Here is a 16,351-nt window from a genome sequence, read left to right on the forward strand (position 1 = left end):
ACTTTTACTAAATGATCAGCATATTTTTTTTTATTTTCGGAAGGTGCTCACTCAATTCACACACACACTATACTTTCGTTATACATACATACATACAATCACGCCTGTATCCCATAAAGGGGTAGGCAGAACACATGAAACTACTAAAGCTTCAGTGCCACTCTTGGCAAATAAGGGGTTGAAAGTTGAAAGAAAACGAAACTGTGACATTGCAGTGACAGGTTGCCAGCCTCTCGCCTACGCCACAATTTAACCCATATCCCATAGTCGCCTTCTACGACACCCACGAGAAGAAAGGGGGTGGTGAAATTCTTAACCCGTCACCACACAGGCTCTTAACCCGTCACCACACAGACTTTCGTTATACTTATTCTATAATCGTTAGAAAAAAGTTAATACATACATATAATCACGCCTGTTTCAAAAAGGGGTAGGCAGAGATCACGGATTTCCATTTACTACGATCCTGACAAACCACAAAAGTTAATCAAACTTATAAAAAATAATATGCAATAAAAATGATGCATTAATCACTGACGCAAAGAAACTAACTAGGAAAAATGTCGCGATAACGATAACAGTAGATAAAGTGAAAATAATAAGATAACGAAATAGTTATAGGGTTGGGTATTATCAGCACATTTATAATATTTATATGCTACCGGATTATTTCGGGACAGTCACGTTTTAAAAGATTTCTCCCCTCACTAGCTCGGAAACACGTGTTTTATATGCCAGCGGGTAAAAAAACGCATTTTATCCACTAGTGGACAAAGTAATTTGACCTTTAAATTAGCTAAATCTTCTGGTATAAAATTGATAAAAGTGGGTGAATCTAGTGATGAAGATGATTTACCACCTGTGAAACTACTGGAAGCAGTGATAAACGAGATTTTTTGCGTGCAAATGTATAATATGCACACGGGTGCAAATGTATTTTATTTCTCGTGTGTTGAAAAACTCGCAAGTTCAGGATTCTATTCTCGAACCACTCGCTTTGCTCGTGGTTCAACTATAGAATCCTTTCACTTGCTCGTTTTTCAATTCCACACTCGGCATTAAAATACAACTTTGCACCCCTGTATAACAAATAACCATTAGCATTATGCCGTAACGATGCAGTACATAGATTAAGAAAACAAAACATTTTCAATTTTGAATTTGTAAATGGCGTAGCGTTTTTTTTAACTCCCGACGCAAAAACGACGTGTCTGTTTGTCTGTGTGTGAGTTTCAAAAATCGGTCCCCCGGATTCGAACCCGCGCTAAGTACGATTTCAGAACTACTTGACCACAGTCGCTTTACAAAAAATAAAGGTAAAATTTAATACAATACAACCGCCGTCCGCAATTATTAGCAGTCATAACATAACAAATGCCAATTTCAAACATAATAGCAAAAACCAAACGACTATGTCATTGCAACATAGCACACAGCCTTTCCTACCAACCTGAACCAAACACTAAAAGTACTTCTTTAAAGCTCTTAATCCATCGTTCTATAAACGGTAACACAGTACCAGCCATAAGTCAAAGAAATACGCGTTTGATAGCTAAGGAATTAAGGTAGATTTTTCTAGAAAGGCATGTTTAGGATTTTCAGTACGCTTGCACTGAGCTTGCACTGACAGAGTATTGACATTGCCTGCAGAGAGCTAGCGAGTTGATGCTGAATCCGACCTATTTTATTTGACCTATTGGGGTCGAACTCGTTCGGGCGTTTCCGGCAACGTTGGGCTCGCGTATTAAGCTAGGAACATACTACGCGGACGTCCGTCGTAAATCGACCGCGGACGGGAATCTGGACAATGAAATTACACATAACCGTGCAAACTATCGGTCGACGGACGTGGACGTGGCCTTGAGCGCATGGACGTCCGATCGAAATCTGGCTCGCTGGATGTTTTGTTCCGTGCACACTGATCGGTCGCGGTCGCGGTCGATTTACGACGGACGTCCGCGTAGTATGTTCCTAGCTTTAAGCTAGGAACACACTACGCGGACGTCCGTCGTGAATCGACCGCGGACGGGAATTTGGACAATGGAAATACACAACACCGTGCAAACTATCGGTCGACGGACGTGGACGTGGCCTTGAGCGCATGGACGTCCGTTCGAAATCTGGCTCGCTGGATATTTTGTTCCGTGCACACTGTTCGGTCGCGGTCGCGGTCGTTTTACGACGGACGTCCGCGTAGTATGTTCCTAGCTTTACTGGTACAACTTGACATCCCTTTACGTGTGATACCACAGATTAGATATCTACGTGATTTTCGACAACCATAAATAGTCGAAAGGAATACTGCCATGCATTAGAAAGAGACAACATGATTCGACCCTGAAAACTAAAAACTTCGGCTTTGTGGGAAGTGTCCTTTCGGTACAGTCAAGTGCAAAAATATGTATCGAAAAAAATCGTCTCATTAAATATGGTACTACGGCTACGCTTTTATTACACCGAACTAGGGCCCCGCGCCGACGCGGCGTCGGGCTTTGCCATACAGTTAGCCCGACGCTACGCTCGCGAGACGCTAGATGTGGGAAGGGCCTAAGATGCCATGGGGCATATTTTTGAGTAAGATGTGTACACCCATATTTTTACACATGACTGTACTGTACGTGAGACGATTTTCACTTTGTTCTCTTTGCAATTGGAATAACACTGGTTGGTAACAGAGTCAATGTGAATAATTGAAGGAAAAAACTACAGCACAAAGTTACCTCTGTTTTTATATCAAAGAAGTTGTAATGATGGTGTTGATTGGACAATTTAAAGACAATCATATTGCTTTTGTACCTGTTTTGTAGGTACAATAATTGTTGGTAAATTGGTAAATAAAAACGAAAAATGGTAAGTCATTTTATCAAAAACTCAAGCAAGCACATAAAAAAGGTTTAAAAAATAGTTTGTCGAAAAGTAGCGAAGGAGGCGAGTCAATTTCAAATCTGCGTGTACACCATCTAACATGATCATATTAGCGAAAAATTTGTAGTCTAGACAATTGGCTCAAAGGACTTGGATCCAGGCCATAATTTTTTTTTTTAAGTAGTCTAGACGAGCCTTAAGTACCACATTAAGGCTCCCCACAGACAGTCTTAAAAATTCATAATCTTAAAAAAAATTTGTATGCAAATTGACAGTTCAAACTGACACTGACAGATGTCAGTGTCAGTTGAACTGTCAATTTCCATACAAATTTTTTTTAAGATTATGAATTTTTAAGACTGTCTGTGGGGAGCCTAAGTGTTGTTAAATAACAGAGTGGACATATCGTCATATGGTACCTTTATCATGCAACGTAACAAATATTGCCATCTTATTGACATTGTACCTGAGCGTTTATCGTTTATACATACGTATTTTACGTATACAATTGTTAACTGTATGGACTTTGGACTTTATGGTAATAAAGTAATATGGTTAGTGAGCATTATAATTGAAGCTACATGATACTCGGTTGGCTTAGAACAAGGATATGCACTGCTGAAATTCGAGTCACCACATCAGCATGTGCATCACAAATTTAAACCTGCAGCGAAACTGTTGGGTTTTGATAATGAAGCAGCCATACCATATGTTGGGCGCAGGGATAGTTTTAGGAAAACGCCAACATAAAATTTACAGATTTATTCCACTTTCCACACTGGTTCGATCGGGGTTAACGTTACAACTAAAAGTTCTATATCTACCCACTTATTTGTATATTTAAATGTACGGTATCGTACACCCAGCTTCAACTAATGAATGTGAAGATGTGAATTATTTGTTTTGTTTTTATAATCTGTTTACTCTGTTATCGCTAGTTTTTATAAATATAAAATTTGTATGGCGAAATGTATAATTGAAGCTATCTATTTATCTGCCTACAGTATGACTAACTGGAATATTGTGACGAAATTCTGACATGCTATGACGTGTAGCGAAGCCAGTGGAAAAAAGTAGTTTAGGGTTGCCAAACTATATGTTGAGGAACCCAGGGGTGGCACAATATCCCTACTAATATACCTAACAGTCAAAAAAATGTATAATACATTTGTCAGACTGTTATGTATGCTTCAACTGCTAAACTTTGGGCCCATTTCACCGAGAACTCTTTATGGGCTTATCATAGTCACTCAGCAATGAACTACAAAATCACGAAAAACTAAAATGAATAAGCAAGCAATTATTTTAAAGTAATGTTGCAATGCAGTACTTTTATAGCAAGGATAATTAGTGTAAACCGTTCTTGTGAAATAAATAAAAAGTATTTGCACTTGATTTTTACTTCCCTTTTGTATAAGATACTCATTTTATTTTTATTTTATTTCATAAATAGACTCTTGTAGGTCATTTCATACATAGCACAGACCATTACATCAGCATGACTATTTATAAACAAATTTCTTGTAGTGATAGAAGTTTAGTAGTTCTAAAACTGTCAGTGAACCAACTTATAGTTCAACTCTGGGACATACCAATAAAAATTTTCATGATTTTAGACATAATTATCATTGTAAATGCGACTAAAACCTAATTATACATATATGAAATCCAGTTTGTCGCATTACAATTGTCTTCATGCCGGGGTCACTAGGAGATCAAACTTCGTACAGAGATATCGTCACTACTTTTAAAAAAACTTGTATCTTCGTCTGTCAATGAAAAGAAAATTGTAGTAAGTATGTATGGAATGCATATAGACTTACTGCGTTTTAACTTTGAGGAACAGCATGAGATACAAGATTTTTTAAAAGTAGTGACGATATGTTCCATTGAGGCAAAAAATAGCAACCCTAGACTGATTAAACCCAATGGTTGACTGGCAAGAAACAAATTTCAAATACCAAAAAAAATTTATTCCATGAAAAAAAATATTTCAAAAAATTATTTATATTTACTGTCTGATGCAACACTCTACCAAACTATTAACTAAAATATACATTAAGTTCAGTAGATAAGACCTTATCTGCAAATAGAATAGACTAATGTGCAAACGAAATTTTGTAGGACTTAACATCTGATTGTCTATTTGTATTATCTATATGATACCTGGTCTAGTCATACTGTGGAACACACATGATAAATTTCCTGGCAAAAATGCGACTTTGTTAATTATTATGAGCCCTAATCAGAAACAAATAGACTTCGTTTATCAGAAAATCTGATTACATGCAGGATTCCATAAAGTATGTTGTAGTAGCAAAAAGATAGCTCCAGCATAGTCTACCGAACTGTAATATATAAAGATAATATTGAAAAATATATACTAAGCCACAAAATTAACGAAATACTTACAATATCCGATATTGGTGGTCCTAAAAAATGGTTTGTCCACTGAGAAACACATTCAAAGGTCTTTTTCTTTAACACAATACACTGAAAGTCTTTTGCACGAAATAAAACTACAATTTAAAGGATACGCAGTTCAAACACACACGGAAATTCGCAATAGTTCGAAATCTAATAAGAAACCTTTCGCTTTATTTTATTACGCTCATTTCGTAATTACGTGACAGATCAGATTATAGATATGCGATGTAGAAGAAACAATGTGTAGAAATACGAAAATAAATAAACGATATGGCAACATTGGTCACATAATAGAATGTGTAAAATGTGTAACTCATGTTGATAAAAATACTGTCACTTGTCATAAACATCTTAAATTTATAATATATTGTAAATAAGAAGTCTGCTTGGCAGAAACCTCTGATTTTATGTTACATTAAACGTTTTAACTGTTTTCAAAAGATTCTACCATTACTAAATTTTATTTACAAGCAACACATAACGATCGTTCAAATACAGCCTTTAATGAAATGAAGTAAATATTGTAATTGTAAGTTATAAGTAACGTAAATAAAAGTGAAAATAAGAAGCAAATATATATACCCACAATATTAAGTTATATTATTATTTTGGCTCGAACTCATAGTATATATATCGGATGAAATATATTTTGAGTGTTCTTTTAGATAAAAATATATTGTAATTAGTATTTGAACGGTTGCTGAAAGTAGTAGTGATGTGCGTAATCGAAATAAAACCGATAATTTACCGTGGACAAAATTTTTTTGCGATTAATTCTACGTTTATTTAAAATATTAATTTTAATAAACGAAGGAATCCTTTATATTTTTATGGCATCAAAATATGTTAGTAGTAATAAATATACTAGTACCAAAATTAAAAATTGAACGCTGCATTAGAAGCAACAGGTTTCAAAAGTTATTGATTTTTTGCTAAAGGTTAGCTTGTATAGGACACTTGCCGACAAAATGTACCGCATATCTGTGTTACTTGGATGGTACCTTTTTATAGGATTTTATGGGATTTGTAAAAGTGTTGCTGAGCAAACTCCTGTTACTTTCACGTTTAAAGAATACCAGTACAAAGATTCTCCTAAAAACGTAAGTGAATATTTCTTTTTTATAGGTAAATAATTCTGCACTGATTTTTGCTTAATAACAGTGTGAAATTTGAACTGTTATTTTAAGCGTCAACATTTCATAGTTATTTTACGTCAATATGTATCACTGTAAATAGGTATTTTGTATTTACGGTTGATATTTTTCTAATTGCAGGAAATGACTTTTCGGGAATTCGAAACTGCTTGTGAGCAGAGCAGCGCCTGTAGCCACATGACCGGCCTTGCCCGAACGCGTTGTGTGAGGGAGTGTGTTTCCCCTTCGTGTTACAGGGAACTTTATCAAACTGATCCGGTAATGTACCTATTTATATTACACGCTACAAAACCAAAACCTGTGACTAATATTTTTTATGAATGCATAATGGTACCTACTTAATATTATAATCCATATTTTTCGTCACAAATGAAAGGTTTTTAGGTAAAATATATATATAAATAAAAACAAATAGGGTACGATACGTAGACGTACCAACTGTATGAAGCTTGAGTATGTGTGAAGAGAAGAAATTTATCGGATTCTTCGTACCTATTCTAAGATCCCTTGCCTTTTTGCACTGATCTTTATTGTATTTAAATGTTTGAATCATTTTGTCTGTTTCACTTGTTTCAGCTTGAAGATGGTGAAATAGATGTACGATTGAACTCATTTAAAGGTTGCTTCATTCAAAGAAGTGGCAGAACTAGAAACTGATTTAGTCATGGCGTCGTCTCTTCTTTAGTCTTGACTTCTAATAAAATTAGGAAGATACGTAACAAGATAAAATTTATATTAGCAGTAAGTAATATGACACTTTCTTCCGTACCTACCAATTACCAAATAATTGTTTAAATACTGATAATATAATACCTACTAGCAAGGAAAATAAAGATAACTCCATACAAAATAACTTTCAGAATTTTGTTTATACTAATGACGCTTTAGGTACTTTGTATAGCACAATTTGGACAGCTAGTTTAGTCAATTTACTGCGCGCTATATATATTTTTTTTATGTTTCAGCTCTTCTATGGCCTTATAACTCAGAGAAAAACTTTCATAAATTACGTAGCAGACAATATATCATAACTATCATAAGCAATAATATATTTCGATTCTAATCTGCTTGAACTTTCATGAATAATAGAAGAAAGTTTGTTAATAATGTGACATCTAATGGAACTAAAATGGATTGTTCTATATTTAGGACAACAAATAAGTAAATAAGAAGCACTTTTTGAATTATTGTAGATCATGTTTTTTATAATTATAATTAAATAAACACTTCGTTGATATGAGTTTTTTTTTCCTGTTTCGAGCTGACCGTTCGTTGATGATTCCGCGAACGGCTAGGTTTACGAAGGCACGCGCTTTATGGCCTTTATGAAAACAATGAGCCGGTGAGCCCTATATTTTTCAAATTTGCCGCCTTTTTTAGTGACTATATTTGCTTGACCTACCTTACCACCAACCATTTCAGTAGTAAATAAATAATGGAAGTTATTGTTCTAACTTGTTACCTATAAAATATTGTTATTTATATCTATTACTAAATTATAAAGTTTGAAGCCTTTTTATTATACATATAATATCTCAATTTAAAAAAAAATACCAGGACGCTACCAATAAAATTACAAGGCCATTAAAAACCGGACTATACCGGTAAAGTCAATTACCGGTTTTTACAGCACTATCGAGCACGTAAAAAATTTTCTTCCACTTGCCATCGTGCGAGGTCTAGTGGAAATAGCAAAATGGCTTCTTTGTGTAGACAAATTATTCGCGGAAATGCGCTTAAAGGTGTTCTCTTGAACTCCGCCCGTCGAGGATATGCCGACAAAAGTAAGTACTTTCCAAATGTTCCGTATGAGCCCCAACCTCACTTGTCAAAACTGAGTTACGTAATGTCAAAATCACCCTAAAAATATGACAAATCCCCATAGAAAGTATTATTTTCCAAATATATAAATGCACCTTATAAAAACCCACCTTATTATGGACAGTGCTGTTCCAACGTTTTACAGAACGTCAATAAATCACATTGTATAATTATTGATTTTCCTGTAGTTTAAATTACTTTTAAAAATATAATTAATTTAATATATTGAAAATGAAATTTGATTCATTCTACCTTCTTTCAAGTACTGTATAACTGTGTTTAGTTTTAAATCGACTTTGTTTTATAGGTTACATGTTACATCTTATCTTCTTAGGATAATAATCTTTATTTATCTATTCAGGTCCTTAAAAAGGCAAATCCCTGCCTAGCAAATCAAACCTGGACTGATAACACATAATCTTTGGTCAATATTTAAGTGTTCCTTATGTGCTTATCCTTATTATGCAAATAATAATAAACTAATTGATTCATTTTTCTCACTTTTCTACATAACATAACATATAGGTTATGTTGTCTTTTAAAGTTTGGTCCTGTACTCTACCTAATTAATTTGTATTTTATTATATTTAAACATAATTATTTACATTCAAAATATTGTATATGTCACCAATATAAGAACTATTTCAAACATACCAAACACTGAACAAAGCCATAACTTTTTTGTTTTTCAAGGTTTTTTTAATGTTTTCATTGAATATTTTATGGTATAAAGCTGGTGTATTTATGTAGCTTTATTTATTCACTACTAAATAATACACATTTAGGTCACAATTTCTCAAGAATAAATAATAACATGAGCTTAACCCTTAAATGCATAGTGATGTATATATGCATCATCTATTTTTGACTCTATTGACAGCATGTCAAAATTCAAATTTAAATAAATCTTTGTCAAGGTCATGTATTCAAGGGTTAAACAAAACCTGTTGTTTTGACATTGATGACCTTCAAACATGACCTCTGTAATCAAAATCAATCATATGGCTTATGTTTTTATTTAAACAACAATCTACCTTATTAACTTTAACCTTGTGCGACCCACCATTCAAAATAATATTATTTTTGATTAAAAACATGTATCCTCCTGGCAACCAGCTGGCAAACTTTATTAATTGGGGTACATACTGTGTGTAGGATGGTTTGTCGGGTTTTCAGGTAATTCCATAATTTGCTTCTGGAGAAAGAAACCAAACAAAAATAGACCTTTCTCTGTGCATCTAACTTTACATTTGTACCTCAATTAGCCAGTATTTTCCATTCCCTTCATAAAAATTAAGAATTACCTACATTATTATCTTTTAAGCTGCAGAAACCATCATATGAATGATGATCAAAACTTATCTTAACCCTCTGATGTGACGTCCCTCAGACACCTTTTCACCCATATAATGTTGATATTAAAGTACATGTCTCAGTGGCAGAAGGTTAAGTTCATAAATGGCTATTTACTATGGAGTAACCATATCAATATCCATTTAAAATAGATTTTCGTTAAAATCAGTTTCAACCCTTGATCAAATAAGGAGAATATTTATATCCCACTACCATTTAGACTCTATCATACAATTTGATTAGTTCAAATTTCATTATTTTTGACCACCTGTCTATCCGATTAAAGGTTAATTAATTAGTAGTGAGTTTCGCCAGGGGCGGCTCACTCCACGTTTTTTCTCCGTACATTTCGACGGCCGCGAGTTCGCGGCCCATAAAGTTTGACAACCTTCACGCTGCGCAATAGAACTTAATGTCCCATGCAGTCCGTTGACAGGTTGTTGAGAGTGAGCCTTCTGTACTTGTACTTTTAATATTCTGTGGTTTCGCTTGTGACCAGACAATACGTAAATTAAATAGAAAATCTATTATAAAAGTAATAAAAGAGTAAATAAGCTCCATTAATCAAGAGTGATGATGTCAGCCTTATAATGATGATATGATACATTAACTAACTTTGAAATGTAACTGTGTGCAGTTGTGCACACTATAATAGGTAATAGGGATGACGACTACATAAAAAAATGGCATTCTGTTTAGTCAGTCAGTTAGATCGTCCAAAAATACTGAACACATATTTTTCGCTTTTTCTAACTAATGAAAAAATACAAAGATATAGAGGATCAAAGTTCCGGAGTGAGGGCTTGTGACGTCACTTCTAAGTACAAATTGTACTTAGGCGTGCACGTGAATCTTCAACGCACTGTACCATCGTCATTTTTCGTTTACAAGGAAAAGAAAAAATATAAAATTCTTTGATAATCTAACTGACGGACTAATTCTTTTTTTTTTAGTGTAATATATGAATATTTATACATTCTCCCACTATTCCTCATCCAGTGATGGCTGATCCCCTGGAGCACGCCACCGGCCTGGAGAAGAAGGAGCTGCTCGCCATCCAGTCCGGAGACGATGACCCGTTCAACATGAAGGTGCTGAAGAAGGCCGCCGGCACCAAGGCCAACCCCACCCTGGTCCCGTCCTGCTTCGATGCCAGAATTGTTGGATGCATATGTGAGTTGATTTTCACAAATTCAATTGCAATGAAATAACCTAACCTGACCACAAAATTAAAATTTAAAAAAACTCCCGACCGCGACATAGTAGAGCGATTGTGACCGAAACTAAATCTAAATTGGTTCATCCGTTCGGGAGCTACGATGTCACAGACAGACACACACACAGACAGACAGACAAACAGACAGACAGACACGTCAAACTTATAACACCTCGTCGTTTTTGCGTTGGGCGTTAAAAATCAACAGTGATCAACTACATGAAAGCAAATAAATTACTTTGTCCAACATAGGAAGGTTCGAAAAAATAATTATCATGATAATAACAAATATCTTAGTTTGCTTTTAGGAGAACAAATGAGTCTACTGCAGCATCATAGCCAATGTAAATAGAATCTCCATCCAATGTTTTCTTTTCCTTAAGATGCTCCCACACTCACCCATCATCATCCTCCTTGCGTTATCCCGGCATTTGCCGCGGCTCATGGGAGCCTGGGGTCCGCTGGGACAACTAATCCCAAGATTTGGCGTAGGCACTAGTTTTACGAAAGCGACTGCCATCTGACCTTCCAACCCAAAGGATAATTAGGCCTTATTAGAATTAGTCCGGTTTCCTCACGATGTTTTCCTTCACCGAAAAGCGACTGGCAAATATCAAATGACATTTCGCACATAAGTTCCGAAAAACTCATTGGTGCGAGCCGGGGTTCGAACCCGCGACCTCCGGATTGAAAGTCGCACGCTCTTACCGCTAGGCCACCTGCGCTCCCACACTCACCCATTAGTTCAAAATTCCTAACAAAGGAAAGGAAGTTTTTGAGAGACAAGTATAGCCACTATATAAACAGATCTCTTTTGTTTACTACCATGAAATGATGTTCGCAGCTATAGCCTAATATTTACCTTTAACAAGAATTCAAGTGGGTTCACAATCATGAACTTTGCATAAATAATGAATAAACTACGACTATTTTAATATATCACGTCTTTAGATAAAAAAAAACTCTTATAAATACAAAAACAAAAAAAAAAGACAAAAACTTAATTTCTGGCCGGGATTCGAAACCCTGACACCTACGATCTATCTGCGTACATTAGACCGACCTCGTACGACTGAGCTAAGCGGAATCGATGCGCGCACGGCGAAATTAACGACCATATTTTACGTTTACTAACGCGAAAGAAAAACTCATGAAAACTCGAAAATTCGCGTTTTCTGGGATCTAAGGCTACGCTAGATCGATTTTTCACCCCCGAAAACCCCCACATAACAAATTTCAGCGAAATCGTTAGAGCGGTTTCCGAGATCGTCGGTATAAATAAATAAATAAATAAATATACAAGAATTGCTCGTTTAAAAGTATAAGATTCGAGGGTTTACTGGTGAAACCCGATAAATCGAGATAATTTGTCCTTGAAATGACAACATTGTGGAAGTTACACGTAGTTAGAATTTCAAAAACCAGTTTGCACAACTTATCGGGTTTCACCAGTTAACCCTATTATGTGCATGCAAGAAACATGAAAAATGATAAGATTTAACTTTGGGCTTCTTAGTTCTAGATATTTTATGTTGCAGTTACGTTTTATGATTTTTTAACTACTTGATTGTTTACTGTTCTTAAGGAAAACTTGCATTATATTGTTTTCCTTGTACGAAATCTTGAACTTTATTGCAAAGAATTAAAGTCAACAACCAACTGATAAACATATAATTATTACATTGCACAGTGCAACATTTTATGACTGAGAATTAGTTCTTTAATAATTTATTGTATGATGCCTTCTATTCTAAATGCGAAAGGAACGGCCTGATGTTATATCATTTATCGCGCGGCCATGATTGCCTGCCTGGTCAGGCTTTATGACGACATGGTAAAAAAAAGGCTTTATAAATCGGTTTCTTTATTTTATTTAATCTATAATAAAAACAATCGTTTATTTTGAGATGTATCGCGAACAAAACTTAGCTGAAAAGTTCCTCGTATTATTTCCTGTTTAGATAGTGGTAATGAAAATACTTATTGTTATTTTATGTTGTTTCAGGCGAAGAACACTCCACAGCTATCAGCTGGCTTTGGATACATAAGGTAAATATACACAAATATACAGCATGTAGGTATCTGAACGAAAAGCCAACACTTAAACCCGTTTACGTTTAGATCATACTGAGTAATTTCTGCTATGGGACCAAGACTGAAATCGCGAAAAAAATATTGAAGCTCCCATAGAAAAAATCAGCTTCACACGACCAAAATATAAGAAACAGCCTTTTTTTTTGGGAATCCGGGGTTGGTCCCTTAGTAAAAGTCGCTCAGTATGATCTAAACTTTATCGGGTTTAAGTGTTGGCTTTTCGTTCAGATACATGCTGTATATCTCATGCGCGGATCCAGGGGGGGGGTCATGGGGGTCATGACCCCCCTGGAGCCTAAGTTGGCCATACAAATAGACCACGTGACCCCCCCCTGGGGCCCCGGGCCTTTACCACGTGACCCCCCCCCCCTGGGCACGAAGCTGGATCCGCGCTTGGTATATCTACTACAAATGTATATGATAAAATGATGGATGGATATGTTTTACGTACCAACGTTTTACTAGACTCCAGCCGGCGTATCATGCTGCCAATTTTATAACTTATCCACGTGGATAAGACATCTGTCACTCTCACACTGACATACTTGCTAAAGCGTGACGGATGCTTTATCCACGTGGATAAGTGATAAAACTGGAAGCATAATACGCCGGCAGGTCGGCTGGTCGCGCGATAAACGATATAACGTCAGCGGGCGTAGCACACTAGTTGGATAAACTTTATCGCGTCGGTGGCCAGGCAGGCAATTATGGTCGCGCGATAAGTGATAAAATAGCAGGCCGTCCCTATCGCACTATTTATAAGTGCGATAGGGACGGCCTGATATTTTATCGTCTATCGCGCGACCATGCTTCCCGTGCTGGCGTTATACACGTACACGCGACCGTGCTTGCCTGCCAACTCGTCCTGTTCGCACTATTTGTAAATGCGATAAAGTTTTTCGAACTAGTGTGCTACGCCCGCAGGTCTGGTACAATTTTTTGACACGTAAATTAGTTAAAGGAGTTGTCATGATTATAGTGAAGCCTCAAGAAAGTTAACTAGTTCTCAGTTGGTGGGTTAAGTTGGTAACCTACCACAACTGCTCAAATAGGGGTAAAAGAAGACAAGAAAGAGTAAAAAAAGAGAAGGGGTAATAAAAATTGTGAATGTAACACTTACTTTATGGATGACCCCATTACGGCGCTTTGACAAGCGTTTTTTTTTTTAATTCTTAGACCTGACTATGAGACCTTTTAGCCAGACTGCAGATTTTTCCAAATAAAATTTGTTTAACCAGACTAATGTTTTTTTTTTCTTTTCAGGGCCAGCCCCGCCGCTGTGAGTGCGGACACTGGTACAAACTTATCGAGAAGACGCCCCTCTAAATTCAATTTAGTTTTACGTAGCTACCACACTGCAATAATCACGCATCTCTACGCCGAGCATTTTTGTTATCTATGGTTCCTGGTGTTGCCATACGCAAAAATATGGAGATGCAATAGATGTCAATAAATCAGAAATAAACATTAAATAATTATAAGCATACTTCGCGTTTTATTGTGGACTGCCTTGAGTTGATTGTACACAAATGTAACTGGGTTTAGATTAGTGGTTAAATAAAGGTTTAACTGTTATGATATCTTGTCATTTCATTTTGTTGAACTGTTTCGTTTATCTAAGCGTTTTCTTTCGTTCCCACGATTCAATGTTATTAAAAATCTATCAATAATATAATATATTATAAAAATAAATAACTAAAATCGAACAAGATTGTTGCTAGCGCCATCTATAACCGAGTAGTGGAACTACTAAAGTAGCTAACCCTGGGTGGCTAGCCGAATGGCACAATCGCTCACGAAACGAAGCGCTAGTAGATATCTATCTCTATCGCGCTTGCGTATTGGCGCGACAGAGCCAGCGGCGTATCGCTTTCGTTTGGCGTCGGAGAAATGCCATTCGGCTACGGGGCCTGGAATGTGAAGTAGCCCTATCGCTAGAGGACTAGTAGGTTTCGTATCCCTGGTATCCCTATAAGATCTATCCAAGAACGATTTAATACGGGACTGACAGTTAGACAAAGCCCGTACAAAAATACGCGTACCGCTGAAATGTATGGGCTTTTTAGGTTTAAAACTAGATGGCGCTGTTTCGCAGGCTGGAAGTGGCCAAAATCATATTTTCCCCAAATATTTTTGCATGTTTTTATTTTTTATAAGAACAAATGACATGTTTCTTTATTTTAATATCATGATATCGCGTCAATGCACATTTAAAAAAAAAATGGATATAGGCATCATCAATGTAGTTATGATAGTATTTAATAGGTGGCGCTAAAAAATCGAGGTATGTACTATTCTTAGTATGAAGTATGTAAATCCTTGTTATTATATAAGTAATAAGTATAAATCTTCTTTCCCAGTCGGTTTTGAATATTATAGGTGTGGTATAATATATTCACAGAGAACCTCCTTCCCTGGCGGTATATTACTTTAATTTAAAGGGATTTCTATAAAATCGGGGTGGTTCAGTGGATGCTAACGACATCTATGGTCAACTTGCCAAACTATTTTAGTTCAACTATTGCCCGCTGGATGACTAAGTGTTTCAATAAAATAAACTATTTTTTTTAATGGATACGAGCAAAAATAAAACTCCCTTTATTCACATTAGCTAAATATTATTTATTCATATATAGGACACTTATTCATTTGAACTTCATTATTTAGGCGTAATAAATATAAAATAATAATTAATAATACATTTGACGGAAAATATAGTCAACAAAAGGCAAGAAGTAATAATTTACAAAATAAATATTTTGGTATTAGGCCTTAGGTTTACTAAAATAAGTTATTGCTAGAAAAGTATTACACTTGAAAAGTTTTTGTGTCGGTTCGTACAAAAAGGGACTTAGCGTATTATAGTAGCCTGATTTATGTCAATTTCTGTTTGAAAGGGCCATCGAGGACATATCCCTATAGAGTGGTAATATCGGGCTGTCCGACTGCGATACGGTTATGTGTTTTATCACTTATAAATGTTAGCGCTCGCTCTCACCAAAACAGTACAAAACCAGTATTGGATCTGTGCGTACGTGTCACTGTGGATAACAAAATAAATTATTGTGCACGTTTTATTATCATTATGGCATGCTGTTCTATTCGGTGGTGTGGAAGAAACAGTAAAATATCAAATTTCAAAACAAACGGAATAACTTTTCATCGGTAAGTTACGATTATAAATTATAAACTACTTTAAATTAAATTTTGCCAGGGCTCAAGTTAGCTGGACAATAAAAGTGAAAGGCGATGACGCATGTGTCTTTACCTCTTGCTTCCACTTAACACAATCCACATTACGCGTTCTCTTTCTAGTCTCACTAGTGTTGTAACATATATAACATCAAGTGGTGTATCGATATTTAAGGAATGAGTAAGGAATATAATTATATTTATACTCTGTTTAAATAAACACACGAGA

The 16,351-nt window shown here is 35.7% G+C and overlaps 3 protein-coding genes across 5 annotated transcripts in view; 2 read left to right on the forward strand and 1 right to left on the reverse strand.

Annotated features, from left to right (window-relative positions):
* LOC125237670 overlaps positions 1 to 5,518 on the reverse strand; it is a 112,941-nt gene extending 107,423 nt beyond the window's left edge. Inside the window, exon 1 of one of the 3 annotated variants that reach the window (XM_048144805.1) lies at positions 5,278 to 5,518. The gene's annotated coding sequence lies outside the window, so the exon portion shown is untranslated. Of the gene's footprint in view, positions 1 to 403; positions 455 to 5,277 lie in introns of those variants that run through there. The other 2 variants (XM_048144808.1, XM_048144807.1) reach the window with 2 other exon arrangements.
* A 614-nt stretch (positions 5,519 to 6,132) lies between these two features.
* Positions 6,133 to 7,671, forward strand: LOC125238027. The gene is made up of 4 exons (XM_048145308.1): positions 6,133 to 6,392; positions 6,567 to 6,704; positions 7,023 to 7,187; positions 7,412 to 7,671. Exons 1-3 carry the CDS (start codon positions 6,261 to 6,263, stop codon positions 7,101 to 7,103), a joined length of 351 nt encoding a protein of 116 aa, XP_048001265.1. The 5' UTR covers positions 6,133 to 6,260; the 3' UTR covers positions 7,104 to 7,187; positions 7,412 to 7,671.
* Positions 7,672 to 8,075: 404 nt separating this feature from the next.
* Positions 8,076 to 14,510, forward strand: LOC125237833 (cytochrome c oxidase subunit 5B, mitochondrial-like). Its single transcript, XM_048145044.1, has 4 exons — positions 8,076 to 8,230; positions 10,620 to 10,793; positions 12,842 to 12,885; positions 14,194 to 14,510. Exons 1-4 carry the CDS (start codon positions 8,143 to 8,145, stop codon positions 14,254 to 14,256), a joined length of 369 nt encoding a protein of 122 aa, XP_048001001.1. The 5' UTR covers positions 8,076 to 8,142; the 3' UTR covers positions 14,257 to 14,510.
* The last annotated feature ends 1,841 nt before the right edge of the window (positions 14,511 to 16,351 follow it).

The sequence above is a fragment of the Leguminivora glycinivorella genome, chromosome 22 (genome assembly GCF_023078275.1).
Source record: "Leguminivora glycinivorella isolate SPB_JAAS2020 chromosome 22, LegGlyc_1.1, whole genome shotgun sequence".
In the NCBI taxonomy this organism is placed as follows: Eukaryota; Metazoa; Arthropoda; class Insecta; order Lepidoptera; family Tortricidae; genus Leguminivora; species Leguminivora glycinivorella.